The 19,695-nt window shown below is 34.6% G+C and overlaps 1 protein-coding gene across 1 annotated transcript in view; it reads right to left on the bottom strand.

Annotated features, from left to right (window-relative positions):
- Positions 1-19,695, bottom strand: part of LOC134252091 (fatty acid synthase-like) — a 51,284-nt gene that overhangs the window by 8,806 nt on the left and 22,783 nt on the right. The window contains exons 18-34 of the mRNA XM_062734534.1: positions 17,567-17,847; positions 16,031-16,168; positions 14,632-14,750; positions 13,952-14,084; positions 13,632-13,755; positions 13,336-13,520; positions 11,157-11,375; positions 10,655-10,807; positions 8,379-8,582; positions 4,800-5,005; positions 4,435-4,644; positions 3,466-3,797; positions 2,755-2,987; positions 2,079-2,184; positions 1,084-1,204; positions 897-983; positions 269-429 (exon numbers count right to left, since the gene is read on the bottom strand). Of these exons, the coding sequence (XP_062590518.1) occupies positions 269-429; positions 897-983; positions 1,084-1,204; positions 2,079-2,184; positions 2,755-2,987; positions 3,466-3,797; positions 4,435-4,644; positions 4,800-5,005; positions 8,379-8,582; positions 10,655-10,807; positions 11,157-11,375; positions 13,336-13,520; positions 13,632-13,755; positions 13,952-14,084; positions 14,632-14,750; positions 16,031-16,168; positions 17,567-17,847 (3,012 nt within the window). The remainder of the gene's footprint in view (positions 1-268; positions 430-896; positions 984-1,083; positions 1,205-2,078; positions 2,185-2,754; positions 2,988-3,465; positions 3,798-4,434; positions 4,645-4,799; positions 5,006-8,378; positions 8,583-10,654; positions 10,808-11,156; positions 11,376-13,335; positions 13,521-13,631; positions 13,756-13,951; positions 14,085-14,631; positions 14,751-16,030; positions 16,169-17,566; positions 17,848-19,695) is intronic.

Raw genomic sequence — 19,695 nt, 5'->3', positions numbered from 1 at the left:
CCTTGACCTTTGACCTAGAAACATGGCTCAAGGTCACTGCACACCGGTTACCCAAAGGCACTCTGTGGGTGAAGTATGAGCCAGACTGGGCCAAGGAGAGAGAAGATATGCTCCAGACAAGAGATTTCAGACGGACGGACAGACTGATCACTATAGGGCGCCCAAGTGGGGCCCTAATAAGTCACAAGTGATTCAAGTGTGCTAAAAATGTTTATGAAGCTACTGTATCATTCTTATGTTGAGATCACAATGTATAATGTTGCTATACCTGACAATAACACGTCCAAACGTCATATCTAAGATCAGATCAATGCGCTCTGGTAAAGTCTTCAAGGAGAGCAGGATCTTCAGAATCAGTTTAGTACTGGGAACAGCTGCATACATCTGCAGAAAGTTTATAAGAGCACCACACTCCAGATAGTCCATTTCCTGTAGTCCAAAATAAAGCTCTTTTGTCAATTCAGATTTACATGTTTGAACTATATTCCCTACTCCAATGGACCATGTTTTGAACAATTAAGAGCCTACACTACCTAAGGAAGCTTCCATAGAAGCTTTTCTGGTCCAATGGTTCTTGAGAAAGACTTTTAAATTACTCTGCACTATTTTTGCTTTTTCTTGATTATCTCCCCTTGAAAAAAGGCTTGGACCTATTTTTTACAACATAGAATTCCCTTAATTAAAATTGGCTCAGTGGTCCTTTAGAAGTTGAAATTGCCAAAAAGTAAACAGAGGGACAGAAGATGGATAGACAAGTGATCAGAAATTTAGTATGCAACACTCTTTGGGTTTTTGCTTGCCTTTGCTTTGATACAGAATATTCTTTAGGAGAAAATGAAAATGACATGAGCACCCTATTGGTCCCACATCTGTCCTGTTTGGGGTCATTCACTCACCTCTTCTTTTGAAGCTGCCTGAACTCCATGGCTGAACTGATTGTGAAAATAAGCTGGACCCCCATCAAGAAGAATCAAACATCCTACCTAAAAATGCAAATTCACCATGGTCAGCCTCAAACTTTTTCTCAAATAAAATATTCCTAACCAGTCTTCATTGAGATAATATTCATTAACTGAAACTCACTTTTGACCCTTGTTCCTGAAACTGAATGGCCATCTCTATGGCAATGAATGACCCAAATGAATAACCAATCAGAAAGTAAGGACCATTTTCTTGATACATCTGCACTGCATTCTTGTAATAGCTGCAAAGTATATGGAAAACATTTCTGTTCAATACCCCTATTACACCAAACAAATATCATAAGTCACAATTTCTAAAAGTGATACAGTATTGATGATCAAAAACTATATACAGTCCCTTAATCTTGAACTCGGAGGTATTGAGAAAAATTGTCCAGATATCTGAGGATTCAAGATATTGGTGGTCAAGACACAATGTTCAACTGTATCAGATCCTTTTTCCAGAGTTAGATTTTATTAACCAGGACACAATTCTTGACCATTCTAAATTTGCTAGAATTCTACCATAATCAGCTGTATAATCATTCCACTCATAATTTATATCAATTTAAAAAAGAAAAAAAGATGCTTGTTTTGAGCAAGAGAGAGAAAAAAAATTAATTTTGAAGTTAAGTTTTGAAAATGTGGCAAATTTAGTGCATTGTTATTGTGATTGTGTCTCAAAGAAACAAATTCACTGTAAAGTGACTGTTAGGCTATGTATCCTGTGCTTTAAAAATAAATCCAATGATGTGTCTATCAAATATTTACTAGAAAATTATTAGTTGTAAATTAATTAGAAGAATTACACGCTTTGTTTGGACTTTCAGTAAGGCGTATTTACACAGCTTCCCTTCACTGTTGAAATACATTGTATACATATGATACAAATGCGGCCAAATGTCAACTGGTGTAGCAAATAGCCAATTATAAGTTCTCTCATGGCACAGAGGTGGGTCATAAGTCGTCAACAACAATTTTAAGTTCCTATGTTATTAATTTCGTAACCAATGAGAATCATAGTATTCTCCATTACGTAAGCTAGCCACACTGAAAGTCCAAAGATAGGGTAAAATACTCCTAGTACATACAACCTGAGAAACAGAGACATATTACCTAGCCACACTGGGAATAGAATCTTGCGGGGTAATATGTGTTCTTTGTATCCCATAACATCGGTACTGAAGTAAACTCCCTAAGGGTTTCAGCAGTTTTAGCTTACCTTATAAAACAAAACTAAAAGCTAAATATATTTATGGCAATCTTGAAAATTAAAGTATCAGGCCAAATGTAGGTCACTAGATTCAAGATCAATTGATATTTAATCCAAATAGATCTTAATTATGCTTACTTTGACCTGTTTAATTTTTCTTTTACTTTTTATTAGTTACAACATATAGGTCAGCATCTGCAGCATATATCTAGTAAAGTGCATCATGGAAAGTATCATCCATGGAAGTTTGTTCCAGATACAGTTCATACCGTTACATGAGTATACATCTGTTCCAAAAACCATTAATTTGGTCATTTCATCCACACAAGTGGGTAAAAAGCAGCAATGAATAAAATCACACTGTTTACATCTCACCAATGCATATATATCTAGTTCTGATAGGATTGGAATTAATTAGGAATAAACTTGCCGCATGAACTTTAACTTGGGATGCCACTAATATGGGTACAGCATCAGCTCAATGTCATCAGGGTGTGCTACATTTTGTACTAAACTACATCTACTTCTAAATCACTGCATATCACAGACAGTTCATGTATCAAGTGTACACATACATACCAGTGATAGGATGAACACAAAACATTGCTGGCTGTTTTTCCTCCTCATTGAGAGGCACAATGGTAGGTTCATTGGTTTGTGGGGTCAGGAGTGTTTTAAGAGCTGGGGTTAGGGCTAGAGGTGTTGGTGAGGGATATATAATGAGGCTCATCTTGGTCCCTTTCTTGAAGCTGGAAATTGCTGAAGGAATAGTTAACCTAGGAATAGTTAACTGAGCCATTTTTCCTGTGGTCCTAAAAAAAGAAATAAAGTTTGATTTACGAATGGAAATATTCATCAGTTCATGATCAATCACAAAAGTTTTGTATCCTGACTTCATGCAGATGTCTGCCACTTTTTAATTTGGACTAACAGTAATTATTACAATTATAATCTTGCTGTTTTTTATCTTTTTTCCTTATAAATGCTCTTTAATAAATTCTAAAATAATTATTTATGTATTTTTGTGTATGCTGCTTCAACAATGTTCAATTTAATCTTTGATCAGTTTTAAATCTCGATCATTAGCCATTTGCTAAAAGATATCAAAATTAGAAATATGGTTTTAGGACAGCAATTGAAGCTCAACCTGAGGTACATGTACCTCTGTATTGTTTGTTTCTTTGGTTTGATCTGAATAGGAACAATCCAAGTCTGCCGACATTAAAAATAAACGCAAAAGACAATTGTTTGATAAAAAGATGAGACAATGAGTTAATATTAAAATTTTACTCTTTCAAAGAAGGAGGCATCAGATTCTTTCTCTGACCCACAGCCAATCCATGCACAGGAGTGGAGGTTATGACTTTTGAACCTGTGTCAGTCTCATCTGTGATAGTGATAATGGGTGTTGGAAGGAAAGGAGTGACACACTCTTCTGTTGAGGAGTTAAATACTTCGTCGTAATCCTGGAGACTGACCTCTGGCAGATAAATAAGCTTGATTTCATCCCGTGCCTCAGATGTGGGGAGTTTAGGGGTAGGTACCTGGGCAATATTCAGTGGATTAAAGCTGTCAAACTGGTTCTCTTTGTCTGAGCTATCATTTGCAAGAAGTAAGAAGTCCTACAAAGAAGGAATTATTTCTCATTGACAGATTGCAGAGTTGGAAATCTAATATACTGCCTGGTTTTTCTAAAGTTAAAGAACTTAGATATGTATATGAAATCACTATTTTTTTGGAATCGGGGTTAAATGTGTTTGTGGTATGATTGATTGTATGTTATTTAAAGTCCCTCTTGAGAAATTTTCACTCATATGGAGATGCCACCACTTGCCGGTGGAGAGCTACAAGTTTTGTCCTATACCCGGCACTCAGGGCCATTGAGCAGTGAGGAATCTTTTTCGTGCCAGCACCTACTGCGGCACCGGAAATTTATACAGTCTGGAAGTCCCACATTTGGATTCGAACCCGCGACGGAAGGATTGACTCCTTACTTCATGAGTCTAGAGCAGACGCTCTAACCACTGTGCCACTGCTTGTGGTATGAAGAGAACCATCAATTTATATCCTACATAATATGTTAAAATTTTGTATTACAGTATAGTGTTTTTCCCATGAAATCCAATCATCTCAAAATCGTAATTTTTCCTTACATCCAGAATAATTTTACTCCTCAAAAATTATTGATTTTACAGTATTCAACAATGGAGAAATATTTTTTGCCTATGTATATATAATATATTTTTTTTAATGATTTACTTTGGGTTTTGTTGTAATTGCAGTCTGTAACCTATGCATGGCAATGGCATCAGCTTCCATCATCTCCGCTATACCCTGGTTACTCAGATTCACAATGGGATCCTCAATAATTGACAGAACTTGACTCAACTCCACAGGGCGGGTGAAATTAGAACGATCTGCCAAAACATACTTCAGTCCTTGGACCTCCGGAAAACCCTCTCTGGACATCTAAATACAAAAAAAAAATTTTGAATTAAAGACTTCTCGTATCATCATATACTGGTCGATTTGCTCTTTTTTCCTTGTTTTCTAACATTATATTTGATTTATTGCATTAATATATCATTGGCAATTCAGAATAAAAGAAATAAAAAAAAAAGAACCTCTGCCACTGATCCATTTTGCATGTTGTATAAAAATAGCTGTATTTCCTGTGGACTTTTCTGTATGTAGCTGTTGACGGCCTTGGAGAGGTCAGGGACAATAAGGGAGCAGTCCTTGGTGAGGGTCACCTCCTCCCGGGGGCTGGGCAGGGTACAGCAGATCAACTTACCATTGGCTGATGTCAGATTAATCGCTGACTGGAAATCTGAAATGTTAACAAACACAACATCTTTTAAATCTTGCTATATTGAAATTGTTCATTACCTGCAGTTATGAATAGATTTCAATGAATAAATTAAAAGTACAGTTAGAGCATTTCTTATATCTGCAACATCATTTTACTTTGTAATTTTTTAATTCAACAAATAATATACAGCAAAACTCGTTTAATATGAACACGGATATTGCGAATTTACGGATATAGCGAAGTTATCTTGGATACCCAGCTATGTAAATTTAACTAATTCCTTATACAGATATAACGAATTACGGATATAGCTAAGTAATTTTACAGGTCCCAGTGACTTTGTTATAACCGAGTTTTACTGTATTGGGTTGACATTTAAAACAAGATGTGTTTGTGAAACACTATGCGTCCGGCAGCAACACAGTTCGAAAACCGCTATTTTTAGTATATAGGTCACAGTCAAGGTCACAAGGTCATTGACCTTGGTGTCATTTGAAAGAACTTGAGTAGTGGAGTATGCATACCAAATATGAAGTCTCTATCTTTTATGTTCAAAAGTTATGGCGAAGGTTAAAGTTTGCCGAGAAAAAAAGCTATTTTTAGCATATATGTCACAGTCAAGGTCACAAGGTCATTGAACTTGGTGTCATATAAAAGAGCTTCATTAGTGGAGTATGCATACCAAATATGAAGTCTCCATCTTTCATGGTTCAAAAGTTATGGCGAAGGTTAAAGTTTGCAGACAAACAGACAGGACAAAAACAATATACGCCTCATAACAATCCGGGCGCATAGATATTTATAAACTAGTCACACAATCAAATACAACATAAGAAGAAAAATTCAAAAGAGCGCATTCATAATTTTTAAGTTTGAGCCTGATTTAGGAGAAAACCTTTGTATGACTACAACAAAGCCTCTCGTTAATAAAGATTTGGTTTTCCTCCTTATATGTCTTTTATCAGGTCTGGACAATTTCCAAATATGGAAGTCAAGAACGATAACCGTGAATTGCTATAAATACACAGATAAAACAAGGTGCTAATCCTCCAGACCAATCAGATAACGGCATTCAGGCAAACCCATCAGAGAATAAATAAAACAGGTGGTTTTAAACTTTTCTGCTCAAAAGATTTTTTTAAAACAAACTTTTTGTAAACTTTATGCATATTTAGGAATGAAACAGCATAAATGACAGTTCTACCATGAACAAACACAACTTGAAAGGTTAGAATAAATTCTAAGTTTGATTAAAAATCTTTAAATACGAGGTAGCTATCTCGAAAGTTTAACTTGTGTTAAGAAAGGATCACTTCATTATAAATAGGGATCTGACCTATAGGACCGAGCTTGATTTTTTTCTCTACAAAAAGCTTGTTGATTTCCGTTCCGATTAATGACATTAGGCCGAATACATATAACAGTTTGTTTTTTCTAAAATCTTTATTTCAGTGAGTAAAGGTAGGAGTAACCCTTTCATTGATTTTCTGAGTTTGTTATCTCCAAATATAATAATTGCTATTTGTCTTTACTCCTCATTGTGCATAATGGTAATGTTTACTGTCTCTGAAATTCTATTCTTTATGTCTGGGCTATTTATTCATGGATATAATAAAACATGTCATTAAAATGAAATCCAAGGAAGTATAGTTACTCATATATGTAGCCAAAATTAATGTGATTAAATTCTAAGGAATATATACAATTATAATTCATCGCAGCTCAATGCTGCCAAGAATACCTGTATTGAGTAACACAAAGTGAGTTATTCTTGTCCTCGTAGAAAGTGTGCTCATACTGAGGATTGTTCCGCCTGACTGACAACTGTACACTGGATTGTCTCTTTTATTGTCTCTAATATCAAGAATGGGCATGCATAAAGGATAGATAATTGAAGGAAAATACACAAGTCTATAAAAAAAAACTTAAAATAGTATTTGAAAAGGCGAAATTTAAAACTTTGAAAGTGTGGTATCAGGTGGATTCGATCCCCCGACTTTAAAAAGAAAGTTTCCATGGTGTAAAAGTCATCGCATATATCAATTGAGCTAGTCTGACTATAGGAATAATAGGTATAAATTTGAAGCAGATTAACAAAATCAGGTTTCCTTATTTTTTGTAGGTTTTTTGAGAATTTCGACCCTGGGCAGGGGTGCCCCTAAAAAAAATCCTACATTAAATTATTCCTTATATCCTAACCTATCAAAATATCACAATTTTATTTAGGGGCAGGCCTGCCCAGAAGGACTTGTAGGCCAAAATTCATGCAAAAATCAACGCTTTAACGGACAAAATGGTGTTTCGGCCAACTTTGGAGGTCTATTGTAAAGTTGTAAATAATAAATTTTAGGTATAAAATACAAATTTGAAAAATTTTGACATACATGTATATGCTATAGAAAACAACAAATTAAGATTAATACAATGTATTGAAATGTCACTTTTTCTGGGAAATTGTTTTCTCCTATAGGTCAATTCTTTTGTCAAAGTGAATACATCCTTTGATATAAATATGGCAGATTTTCAGTTTTTAGAGCCTGGTATGAGAATTAATGTTTTCAGATGGGAATGTTTTTAATATTTTAATTATTTCCTGAGTGGTTATTACAAAATTGTTCTGTTTCTTGTATGCATGGTAAGTTATGGTGAAAAAGCATTAATCTACATTCACTTTTCTCGACGTTTTACACGTTTTCCTTGTGTCCATTTAAAGTGTTTATAACACTGTATTCAGCGCTCATGTAACCCGTGATATTTTATAACTTCATGTAGTCTATACGATGAAACATGTATGCAATTTACCTATACCTATGAAAACTACGCAATATCGATGAAAATTGGACAGCTAAACAAAATTACTGTTACCAACATGGATTATGTTATGCAATTGTTATAATTATAATTGATAATAAGTTGACGGACTGATCTATTCCCTCGTAAACAAACGCACTGTTACATGCATTTATTAAATTTTTTTTCAAAATGAAATTGTTAAGTTTGTTCACGGCAAATATATGTGGAATACCTTATTCTTCCAAACCTGTCATCTTACTTCTAAAGATTTTTTGTCAAAAAAATCTTTTTTGAAGAAAAAACAAAAGCATGCATTCTCTTTTTGTTCCTTTGAAATATGTTTTGGGGTGTGAAAAAATACTGCTGACTGATTGGATAGAAAAATATTTACGTGTGTATGATATACATTTATACCAATTTTCAGTTATCGTTCTTGACTTCCATATTTGGAAATCATCCAGACCTGTTTATGTACCAGGGTTGTTGATTCTTAGACTAGTACTTCACAAGGTCATCTGAATATGAGCTGACAAACAATTTCAAAACAAAGCAAAGATTCATTAACCTTCCCTCCCCCTTCTGTAAATCTGATAAAAACCTGAACTGGTAAACTTGATGACAACATCGCAGCCTTCCCCTTGTGTTAGGGTCTTGATGTTTTGTTCTAACCTTTCTCCAGCCACTACCCTGACATAGGGGAACAGATTGCTGATGACATTACGGATCTCCGCATCAAAACTGGAGGTAAATATACTGACCTCCAGTTCATTGGCTATTGCCATCAAGTATATACACAGGGTATCTGAAAGACAAAGTGTAAAAAGCAAGTATGAAAACATATAAATGAAAACAAACAAGAGGCCCAAGGGCCTTGAATCGCTCTTCTGATAAATATATATCTATCCTAAACAGGTGGTAACCCAAGATGCATCAACTGACAAAGTTTGATGATTCTTAGCCAGTTAGGGCTAAAGATATTTAAATGTAACTATAAAATACTACAAGTAGGTCATGGTGACCTACTTTTTGATTGAAATTTTCTGAGGACACAAGATGCATTAATTGACAAAGAATGATGATTCTAAGCCAATAAGTACTTGAGATATTCAAAAGTGGGTCACAGTGACCTACTAACTGGTCAACATTCTTCGACAACGCAAGGTGCATAAACTGACAAAGTTTGACAATTCTAAGCCAATAAGTACCCTAGAATACTTAAATATAGCCATAAATGTCACAAGTAGGTCACTATGACCTATATTTTGAACATCATTCACCGAGAACCCAAGATGCATCAAATAACAAAGTTTGATGATTTTAAACCAATAAGTACACGAAAATACCTAAATATAACAATAAAATGACAAAAGTAGGTCACCGTGACCTACTTTTTGACCTACTTTTTGGTCGACATTCTCTGAAAACCCAAGATGCATCTACTGACAAAGTTTGATGATTCTAAGCCAATCAGTACCTCAGATATTCAAAAGTGGGTCACCGTGACCTACTTTTTGGACAACATGCTCCGAAAACCTAAGATGCACCAAATGACAAAATTTGATGATTCTAAACCAATTAGTACCTGAGATACATAAAACTAGTCATAAAATGTCAAAAGTAGGTCACTGTGACCTACTTTTTAGTCCATGCTTGCATCTACTGACAAAGTTTGATGATTCCTAGCCAATAAGTACCTGAGATACTAAAATATAGCCATAAAATGTCAAAAGTAGGTCACTGTGACCTACTTTTTGGTCCTTAATCTCTGAAAACCCAAGATGCATCAACTGACAAATTTTAATGATTCTAAGCCAATTAGTACCCAAGATACTTAAATCTAGCCATAAAATGTCGAAAGTAGGTCACAGTGACCTACTTTTTGGTCGACATTTTCTGAAGACCAAAGATGCATCAACTGACAAAATTTGATGATCATAGGTCAAATAGTATTCAAAATATGCCTTTTAAACAATCTGAAAACAAATGTCTGCAAAGTTCAAAAAGAAGGTCACAGTGACCTACTTTTTGATAAATATGTATTAAGGCCTCTAGATGCATCAACTTACAAGATTTGGTGATTCTAAACCTCTCGGTGTCTGAAATAATGGGATTAAATGTTTTAGAAAAGATTAGCCATAAAAATTAAAAAGTAGGTCACGATGACCTACTTTTAAGTTGATGTTGTTCGTGGACCCAAGATGCACCAACTGACAAAGTTTTATGATCATAGGCCTTAAAGTGTCCAAAATATGCCTCCAAATCAATTTGAAAACAAAACCCCGTAAAATTTTAAAAGTAGGTCACCGTGACCTACTTTGTATTAACATGATGTCAAGTCCTGAGATGCATCAACTTACAAGAATTGATGATCCTAATCTTTATAGTAAGCAAAATATCAACGTTTTTAATAAGTGTAAATTTTGGTCAACTTTGAAGTGACCTTGAGACCACGCCCTTTGCCCCAGGGTCATGCCTTGAACAATTTTTAATCTTCAACATATCCTGACCCTTGTATGCAAGTTTGGTGAAAATCTGCCTGGTGGTTCTGGAGAAGATTTTTTAGCAACCAGTACTTTTGGTTTTATTTTCATGATTATCTCCCCTTGTTTTAGGGTTCCACCCCTAATTTTAATATAAGTGGTAGCCCTTGGGCTAAGGATACCCTGTGACAAATTTGACAATAATTGGACAAGGGGTTCTTGAGTTATGGCCCATATTCTAAAAAGTTAACGCACACAGCACGACGCACACCGCACAAATGGCCATAGCATTAGCTCTTTGAGCCTTTGGCTCAGAAGAGCTAAAAATAGCTGGTGGCGGAGTTAATAGTGTGAAATATACATTACCAACAGGAGGCATTGTTTTGAACATTACCAATAGGAGGCATTATAAGCAGGGTCTGGTTCTCTTTGATTTTGGCCACATCCAGCAGTAGGTGGACTGCCAGTATGTATGGAATCAGCTGCTCCAGATCTTCTGGGCTCCAGCCCATACTGAGGGGGAACTCCTGCCCCACTATCTCATCATCTGTTAAGTTGTAAAGAAAATTTTTTCAAACAAACCCAAAATCGAGTTGAAAGCACATATCAAACTATTCAGCATGGCATATCTTCTGAAGATGAGTTGATGTAATGAAACTTTTTCTAAAAGTTATAAATCACAGGTCATTACTCTCTTTTAGTGTTTAAGAAAGGATTTATATAATTATTGATTTATGAGCTATATCCTTTCATGATTCTCAACAAGAAATGAATGGAATTCTTTCCTTTCATTATTCAAGATTTTATTTCATAACCATATCTCATGAAATTGCTAAGTTCCCAAGAACAGAACATGACCTAAGTACAGTATAATTGTAGAGATTGTTGAGACTTACCTGTAATTGAGATAATTCCATTGACTTCTTCCTTTGCGTTTTCTCCCTGATACATCAACACTCTGTGGTTACCAGGGGCAACTGATTCAATGGTGTACAGCATCAGCAGACTCACTTTGGAATTCTCCATTCCGTTTAACTTGACAGCTTTCTCCCTGTCCTTATTCCTCGACTGACTGACCTTAGTGTGTAAAACCAGATCACCTGCCTTACAGAGTCCTGGAAATAAACATTTCTATAGAAGGTCATACTCAACAGAACAAAATCATGCTTATAAATGACAATGGGTGTAACAGGAAAGAAGTAAAGGTACTGCTAGATTGGGAATCAAACCATGGATTTCTGTATCTCTAGTCAAGGGTTCTACTAACAGTTTTACAGTTAATGTACAACTAATGAATTAATTCTTACAAAATTTCCACATTCTTTGTCAAAAATTATTTATGTTATTTATATTCTGATAAAATATTCAATTAAAATATACTCACCGTCAATAGAAACGCAACACTCTAATTTAAGGGGTGAAAATAATATACGGGATATAACTATGTACCAAAAAAGTTAGGACGTCTTCACTCCAAATCAGTTATTTAACGGTTGAATGATTTTCATTCCATTACCGGAAGTTGATTTTTAGCCCCCTGAACAGAAATCAAAAATTAGCATTTTTAATAAAATTATTGACAATATTTAGGGTTTTCAAGGTTTTTTACCTGTTAATCATAAGTCTTGTACTAAAAGTTCGGAAAAATATCCTTCTTTCTTTTCCGGATGTGATGCCTGTATTTCCTCAAAGTAACTGAGAGCACACATTTTCATTGCTAATGTTGGAAATTCTCAAAATAAAGAAAAGCGAGAGCTACAGATGCAAATATACACTACATAACGACTTTTCGGGCCCATGTCTTTCAAAAGCATGAATGACAGTTCCTTGACCGGAAGTCCAAGGGTTACTACACTACGCCAAGTTAGAGAAAATTCGACTTCAGTATCTGAAAAACAGGCATTTAAAGATGCACAAAAATATTTATTTCGCTCAGGTTAAGACATTGATAAACCTACTGCATAGTAGGATTCGGGCTGTGTTTGTTGTACCTGGCGGACTAGGACGTTTTAATTGAATGATCGGAAGGTGGGATGTTTTAGAGTTATGTGTTACTTTATAAGGTTTAAAGATAAGATTAAAAATGAATACAGAAATGTAAAAAGTAAATTTACAAAACAATGATACTTCATTTAAACTTTAAATGTTATCTTTAGACCTTAGAAAGTAACACATAACTTTTAAAACATCCACCCTTCACGACCATTCAATTAAAACATCTTCCGCCAGGTACAACAAACACAGCCCGAATTCTACCATGCAGTAGGTTTATGTGTGCTTAACCTAAACTGAAATAAATATTTTTGTGCATCTTTAAATGCCTGTTTTTCAGATACTGAGGTCTTTTCTCTAACTTGGCAGTGTAAACCCTTGCTTCCTTACAATTGTCACAATGCTTTTGAAAGACAAAAAACATTATGTAGTGTTTATTTGCATCTGTAGCTCTTGCTTTTCTTCATTTTGAGAATTTCCAACATTAACAACGAAAATGCGTGCTTTCGGTTACTTTGAGGAAATACAGGCATCACATCCGGAAAAGAAAGAAGGATATTTTTCCGAACTTTTAGTACAAGACTTATGATTAACAGGTACAAAACCTTGAAAACCCAAAATATTGTCAATAATTTTATTAAAAATGCTAATTTTTGATTTCTGTTCAGGGGGCTAAAATCAACTTCCGGTAATGGTATGAAAATCATTCAATCGTTAAATAACTTGGAATGTTGACAAAGTAAAAGACGTTCTAAACAGTTTTTTAATGTACATAATGTTATATCCCGTACAAAATTTTCACCCCTTTGTCAAAAATTATTTATGTTATCTATATTCTGATAAAATATTCAATTAAAATATGTGTTGCTGAAATTCCAAAAAATTATTCTGAGAAAAACAATGACACGTCAAATGAATTATAAAATTACTATACTTTATAGAGTGAGTTAATGCATTACCTAAATAAATGCATTTTGAAAGAGAAAAGCAACATCTGCAATTCAAAATGAGCATAAAAAATTATAAGAAAAAAAAATTCTAAGATTTCTGTAAATTATCTGTATAATGACATTGAATTCGCACCTGTATTTCCCTCCAACACTGCCAACAAATTAGCGCAGTCCTTTATCTTCTTCATATGAGAAGCTGGATCCACCCACATCCTGAACAATGGTCCATCAAGCCACTGCATGGAGAACTCCAAAAGTGTGTCTAAAAAATCCAACCAGCTATCCTCCCATGTTATTTCTGTCTTTTGCATAAAAACTCTAGAATACAAGAAAGAATCCTTGTAGGGCATCTTCACTAGCTATTTTGACAAAATGAGAAGAACTATAATATCAATCAGATATGTGAATGTTGTTCTGGAGCAGGTATACCTGTCTTCATCACCTCCCTTTAGATTTTCATTGACATCGAGATCATAGCCAGGAATTTTGGGTAAAATGACCTTTTCTTCTGGTTCATATATCCTGTACTTCCCAGAAAGCAGTACAGTTTCTCCTGGAAACACAAAATGTAGTCAATATTTTTGGTATCAAAATTACGAAGGTTATCACATTCAAAAATGTTTCTAAGTAAATGACATCTGAAAAACTAGCTAAAAGGCCACGAAGTAAACAAACTAAATAAATTGTAAAGTTATTCAATGTCAAACAAGTTGCTGATTTTGGACCTTCCCTTGGAATCAAAATGTCACCTTTCTCTACGACAAATGATTTGCCGCCAGTCTGTACATGTATAGAGTCAGTGCTGTCAATGTCCTCATGGTCAATCTCCTCCACTGTCCACACCATGTCCAGCAACTCCATACCACTGGTCAGCTCATGTGTCTGAGGAGGACAATTAACAGATCCTTGTTGGTTATATATGACTTCTCAAATCGTCAAAATACATTTAAAATGTCTGTATCACTTAAACATAATTTATCTTAATATTTCTATGTAAATTAAATGTAACTTATGTGAAATGAACTAAAAAATGTGAATAATAACAACGAGAATGAACAACTTAAGGAAGAGAAAGGGATATGAAGGGTGGTGCTCAGAGAAGAATTATCTTTATTTGTAACAAAGTCTTTTTCAGTATGGGGTAAGATGCTACTTTATCACAATGATGGAGAGGTACAACTTATGGTGACAATTGGATAAAAAGAGATGAGAGGCCATCCCATAAACTTAAAAGAAGCAAGGGATTGCTTGAAAACTAAGATTCAAGAACACAGATGTTTTAAACAAAAATATTAAAGGCAGTGCTTTTTTGCCTGGCAAAATCTAGAGAATTGTATTTTAATGAAATCTGTTTAAACATAAACACTGAGTTGAATCTAATATTTCCTGATCAAAGAATACAACCTTGATTGTAACTAGGTATCCATACCTTGTTGTGTTTTTCATTGATAGCAATCAAGGCATGGTACAACAGCACCCCCTGTTTGGAGTGGATTCCTTCCGTCTCCAGATCACTAATGGTATACGGCACCTCCACATCATCCTTCACTACAAAAACAAATAAACCAAATACTCCCTTTTTGACAAAAGAAAACGGGATAGAGACCCTTAATGCATTAAATATACATTATGTACACATTTCCCAAATTGTACAAATCAAATTGACATTTAAGGTTTACAGATTCTACCTAATATACAAGATCAAGTAAGCTTTAAAAAATTGAGCACAGTCAACATTTTTTGTTCAGAATAGCTTATTAATGCAACATCACATAAGATATTCATTAACAAGAGGCCCAGGGGCCACATCGCTCACCTGAGCAATTGGCTAGGAAAAAGCACATATTAGATCAGAACTGAAAGTTTACTGGGGGGGGGGGGGGGGGGGGGGGGGGGGGATGATTCTTGAATTTTAACCCCAGGGGATCATGATTTGAACAAACTAGAATCTACACTACCTGAGGATGATTCCCTATAGATACCACTAAGCATGACTTTGAAGTACTTGAAAAAAGATTTTAAAGGGTTTCCCTATATATTCCTATGTAAAACTTTTATTGGCCATTTGGCCCCATTAAATACCCCTTTCGGGGATCATTTGATTTGAACAAAGTTTGTATATAAAATTCACTACCTGGGGATGATTTTGCCACATGAGTTTTATCTTTCCTATATGTCTCAATGGTTATACTATAACGAGAATAGAAGATTTTTCCTATATATTCCTATATTACGTAAAACTTCGATCGGCCATTTTGGCCACATCCTAGCCCCGGGGGTCATGATTTGAACAAACTTGAATGTACACTACCTGAGGACGATTCCACATGAGTTTCATCTTTCCTGGACCAGTGGTTCTTGAGAAGAAGATTTTTAAAGATTTCTCCTTCATATTCCTATGTAAAACTTTGATCGGCCATTTTGGCCGCACCCTAGCCCCGGAGGCCATGATTTGAACAAATTTGAATGTACATTACCTGGGGTTGATTCCACATGAGTATCATCTTTCCTGGACCAGTGGTTCTTGAGAAGAAGATTTTTTAAAAATGCCATTTATTTTTCTCTAATTCATAATTACCTCCCCTTGGAAAAGGGTGTGGCCCTTCATTTGAACAAACTTGAACCCCCATCACCCAAGGATAGCAAGTTTGGTTGAAATTGGCCCACTGGTTCTTGAGAAGAACATGAAAATGTGAAAAGTTTACAACGACGACAACGCCAACAACAACAACGACAGACAACGGACAAATTTTGTTCAGAAAAGCTCTTTTGAGCCTTTGGCTCAGGTGAACTAAAAATCATTGAAAAAAAATGTGTCAAAACTTTACCCCTGCAATAGAATTCTGGCCATTCCGGTATCAGCCATGATTCACTGTGGTTCCACTTTACCAACGGACTTAAGGAAGGAGCAGAGACATCCAGGGGGAAGGACACATCATATAAACACTGTGTTGATATATCATGACCTGAAACATCATATAAACACTGTGTTGATATATCATGACCTGAAACATCATATAAACACCGAGCTGATATATCATGACCTGAAACATCATATAAACACTGAGCTGATATATCATGACCAGAAACATCATATAAACACTGTGTTGATATATCATGACCTGAAACATCATACAAACACCGAGCTGATATACCATGACCTGGAACATCATATAAACACTGAGCTGATATGTCAAGACAACTGAGCTGATATATCATGACCTGAAACATCATATAAACACTGAGCTGATATATCATGACCTGAAACATCATATAAACACTGAGCTGATATGTCAAGACCTGAAACATCATACAAACACTGAGCTGATATATTATGACCTGAAACATCATAAAAACACTGAGCTGATATATCATGACCTGAAACATCATAAAAACACTGTGTTGATATATCGTGACCTGAACCATCATATAAACACTAAGCTGATATATCATGAACTGGTTGAATCAAAGAAACCTAATACAAACACTGTGTTAATATATTATCACCTCAAAAACAATCAAAGAAACATATAAACCCTGGGCTGATATATCATTACCTAAAAAGTTGAATCAAAGAATTATGCAAACACTGGGCTAATATATCATGATCTGAAAGGTTGAATCAAAGATTAAACACTGAGTTTATATATGAGTTGAATCAAACATAACATAAACACTGTGATAATATATCATAACTTGAAACATTATATAAACACTGTTCTGATGCATTAGGGCCTGAAATTCAAATTAACATTAAGATTATATAATGACCTAAAAGGCAAAATCATGGAAACATCATATAAACATAAGTGTGAAATATTACAGTCTGAAACATCATATAAATGCTGTGATGATATCATCATGATGTGAAACATCATATAAACATAATGCTGATATATCATTACCTGAAATATCATACAATCATTTTGCCGAGATATTTTATACTTGAAAGATTGAAACAAACGAAACATCAATCACAGGTGCTGATACCATGACCTGCAATACCTTACAAACAATGTACAGTGTCTCATATGAGTGAAAATTCTCACAGGAACATCAATGACATACTGTTTACCAATTCATAAGCTCTAATATATAATTATATCGGGCCAAATATCATAAACTGACAACAAACTTCAATCAAAATTTATATTTTGAATTTAAACCTTGATTGTTATACAAATAGAACATGCTTGAAAAGTTGCAGTTTTTAAAATACTTAAATACCAACACTCTATGAAATTTTGATTTTATTTTCTTGACCATTTCCAAATTTATACAAAATTGAAAGTTTGATTTAATTTTGTCTTAGTTTTTGGTTTTGGGGCCAGGCGAGCTATAACGTCCATACATCTTTAACTTGCCTAATAAGTGTATCTCTCCCAGCATCCTCAGGACAGATTTCAGATCCCCAGCACACACAATAGGGTCAAAGACAAAATGTTTCTCCAGTCTTTTGGGATCAGTGAGCCTGGAAAGGTTGATGTCCACTAAACTCGTGTCAGCTGGCAGAGTGGCCATCAAACTTGTGACTGTGGCTGGGGTGAGCAGAACTCTTCTCAGATAATCCCAGTCCAACAAACTCTTAACTCTGGACTGGCAACCATAGGCATAGTCCTGGGACAGGCTCAGCATATTCTTTGATCTACAAGCAGAAGTCTCCCTTATCCAGTACTCAAAGAGTAACTGAACCTTAGAAAGAAACAAGAAATCTGTGAGCCAATGCTCACTAGTAATACCCCCGCTCTGATGTGAATATACAATATCATGTTAATAAACGTTACGGGTATATGCACAGATAAATAGGACTTTGACATCAGATTCAAATAAAAATAAATCCCATCATACTGCATGCCTCAACAAAGTACAGTCAAACCTGTATTAAGAGACCTTCCAACCGAGAAAGGAAAAAAGGTCACATATGACAGGTGGTCTCTTAATACAGGTCGCTTATTTTTTGCAGTGTTCAAATATACAATGCTGAATATACTGTGTATGTTGAATGTATTTCATAACACCTCCTGTTTAATTTCACATTTTAATAGGTACTGCTCAAATCTAAAATGCTTTTAGAAGTGTCCTGTTAATTAAACAATAAAAAAAATGCTTGATCCGCACATGAGTCATTTCATTATTAGGAAATATTGTGAACATCTGAAAATAAATTCATATTTTTTTAATACAGTATAAAAAAGATGCAAAGTTTTTTTTCTAATAATTTTTTTTTCATGATAGCCTATATAACTTCGTATGTTTAGCATATTACTAACGTCTAAGAATTAAAACTGTATCATGATTTTTGTTAAGCACTTGGTATCAAATTAAATTACATTTATGACTAAAATATTTATTTAACCTAATTATTTTTTTTAATACTGAACTACCGTGTTGGTGCTAGCTAGCGTGTGTTTACATACTAATTGGTGACACAATGCACTTAAATAAACATCTAGGATTTAGTTACTTGTTAATTAAAGATAAACAGGCAGGTTTTATAGCTGAATATCTATTTGGCCCAAATAGTATGAAATGATATCGGGATCGATCTCGAACGTCTATTTTCAAAATGGCGCTCGATCACTGGACAGAAAAAACGTGATGTTTATGTTTTAGATTTTAATGTTTATTCAGTAAATATCAAAGCGTAAGTAAAAATATTTATTTTTAAATGTTGTTTTATTCGTAATAAAGTGCCGCGCCACAGCATGATACGCCCGTCAAAAAATTAAAATTTTCTTGAACAGTTTAGGTGCAAGAAAATCACATCAACCTTGATTCTAAGATTTCGATGATTTGTCATTTATCCATCCCCTGTGATGTACGCATCAATTATAATAAATATTACATCACTGATAGATTTCTGTGCTGGTTGTGTAAGACCTTGTCAAATGCCCATCATCAAATTAGTCTTAACAACTTAATCTATACCAAATTAATTTTGAAAGAAAAGGCTGGCCATCAAATGACATATGTTATAAACTGACCAGCAGTTCTTCTGTCTAATCCCCAAAGGGCTGCTTAATCAGAGCGACTGAGACAGCTAGCCTTCCTACATTGAACTCATTAATTAATCTTTAACTGGATGCTTGTCTACTCATTACTACCAAGAGATGAATGGGTCTGCACTATAATATGTTTTTAAAAACATATAAAATACTCTCAGATTTTTTTTTTTTTGGTTGAGATTTAATGTCCGACAGGTTTTAGTATGTAATTCATATCAGGCGCGTAGCTGCCTATACGCAAGTACGCAAGTGCGTACACATCATTTTCAAAAAAGAAAAAAGAAAAGAAAGAAAGAAAAGAATAAAAAAGAAAGAGAGATTTATTCGGAGAAAAAGAGGCACTATCTGTCTTTCAAATTATTTTACGTCTTATTGTTTCTATTCAAATTTTGTTCAGAATATCGTTAAAATCCAGTCTTTTATAAAAATGAATTCCAAAATTCTTGAGTAAGAAAATATTGTTGAACCAAAATTTTCAACTGTTAATC

The sequence above is a fragment of the Saccostrea cucullata genome, unplaced genomic scaffold, assembly GCF_032062105.1.
Source record: "Saccostrea cucullata isolate Sc308-1 unplaced genomic scaffold, CSIRO_AGI_Scuc_v1 ctg1, whole genome shotgun sequence".
NCBI classification, from domain to species: domain Eukaryota; kingdom Metazoa; phylum Mollusca; class Bivalvia; order Ostreida; family Ostreidae; genus Saccostrea; species Saccostrea cuccullata.
This window is presented reverse-complemented; position numbering and strand designations above follow the sequence as displayed.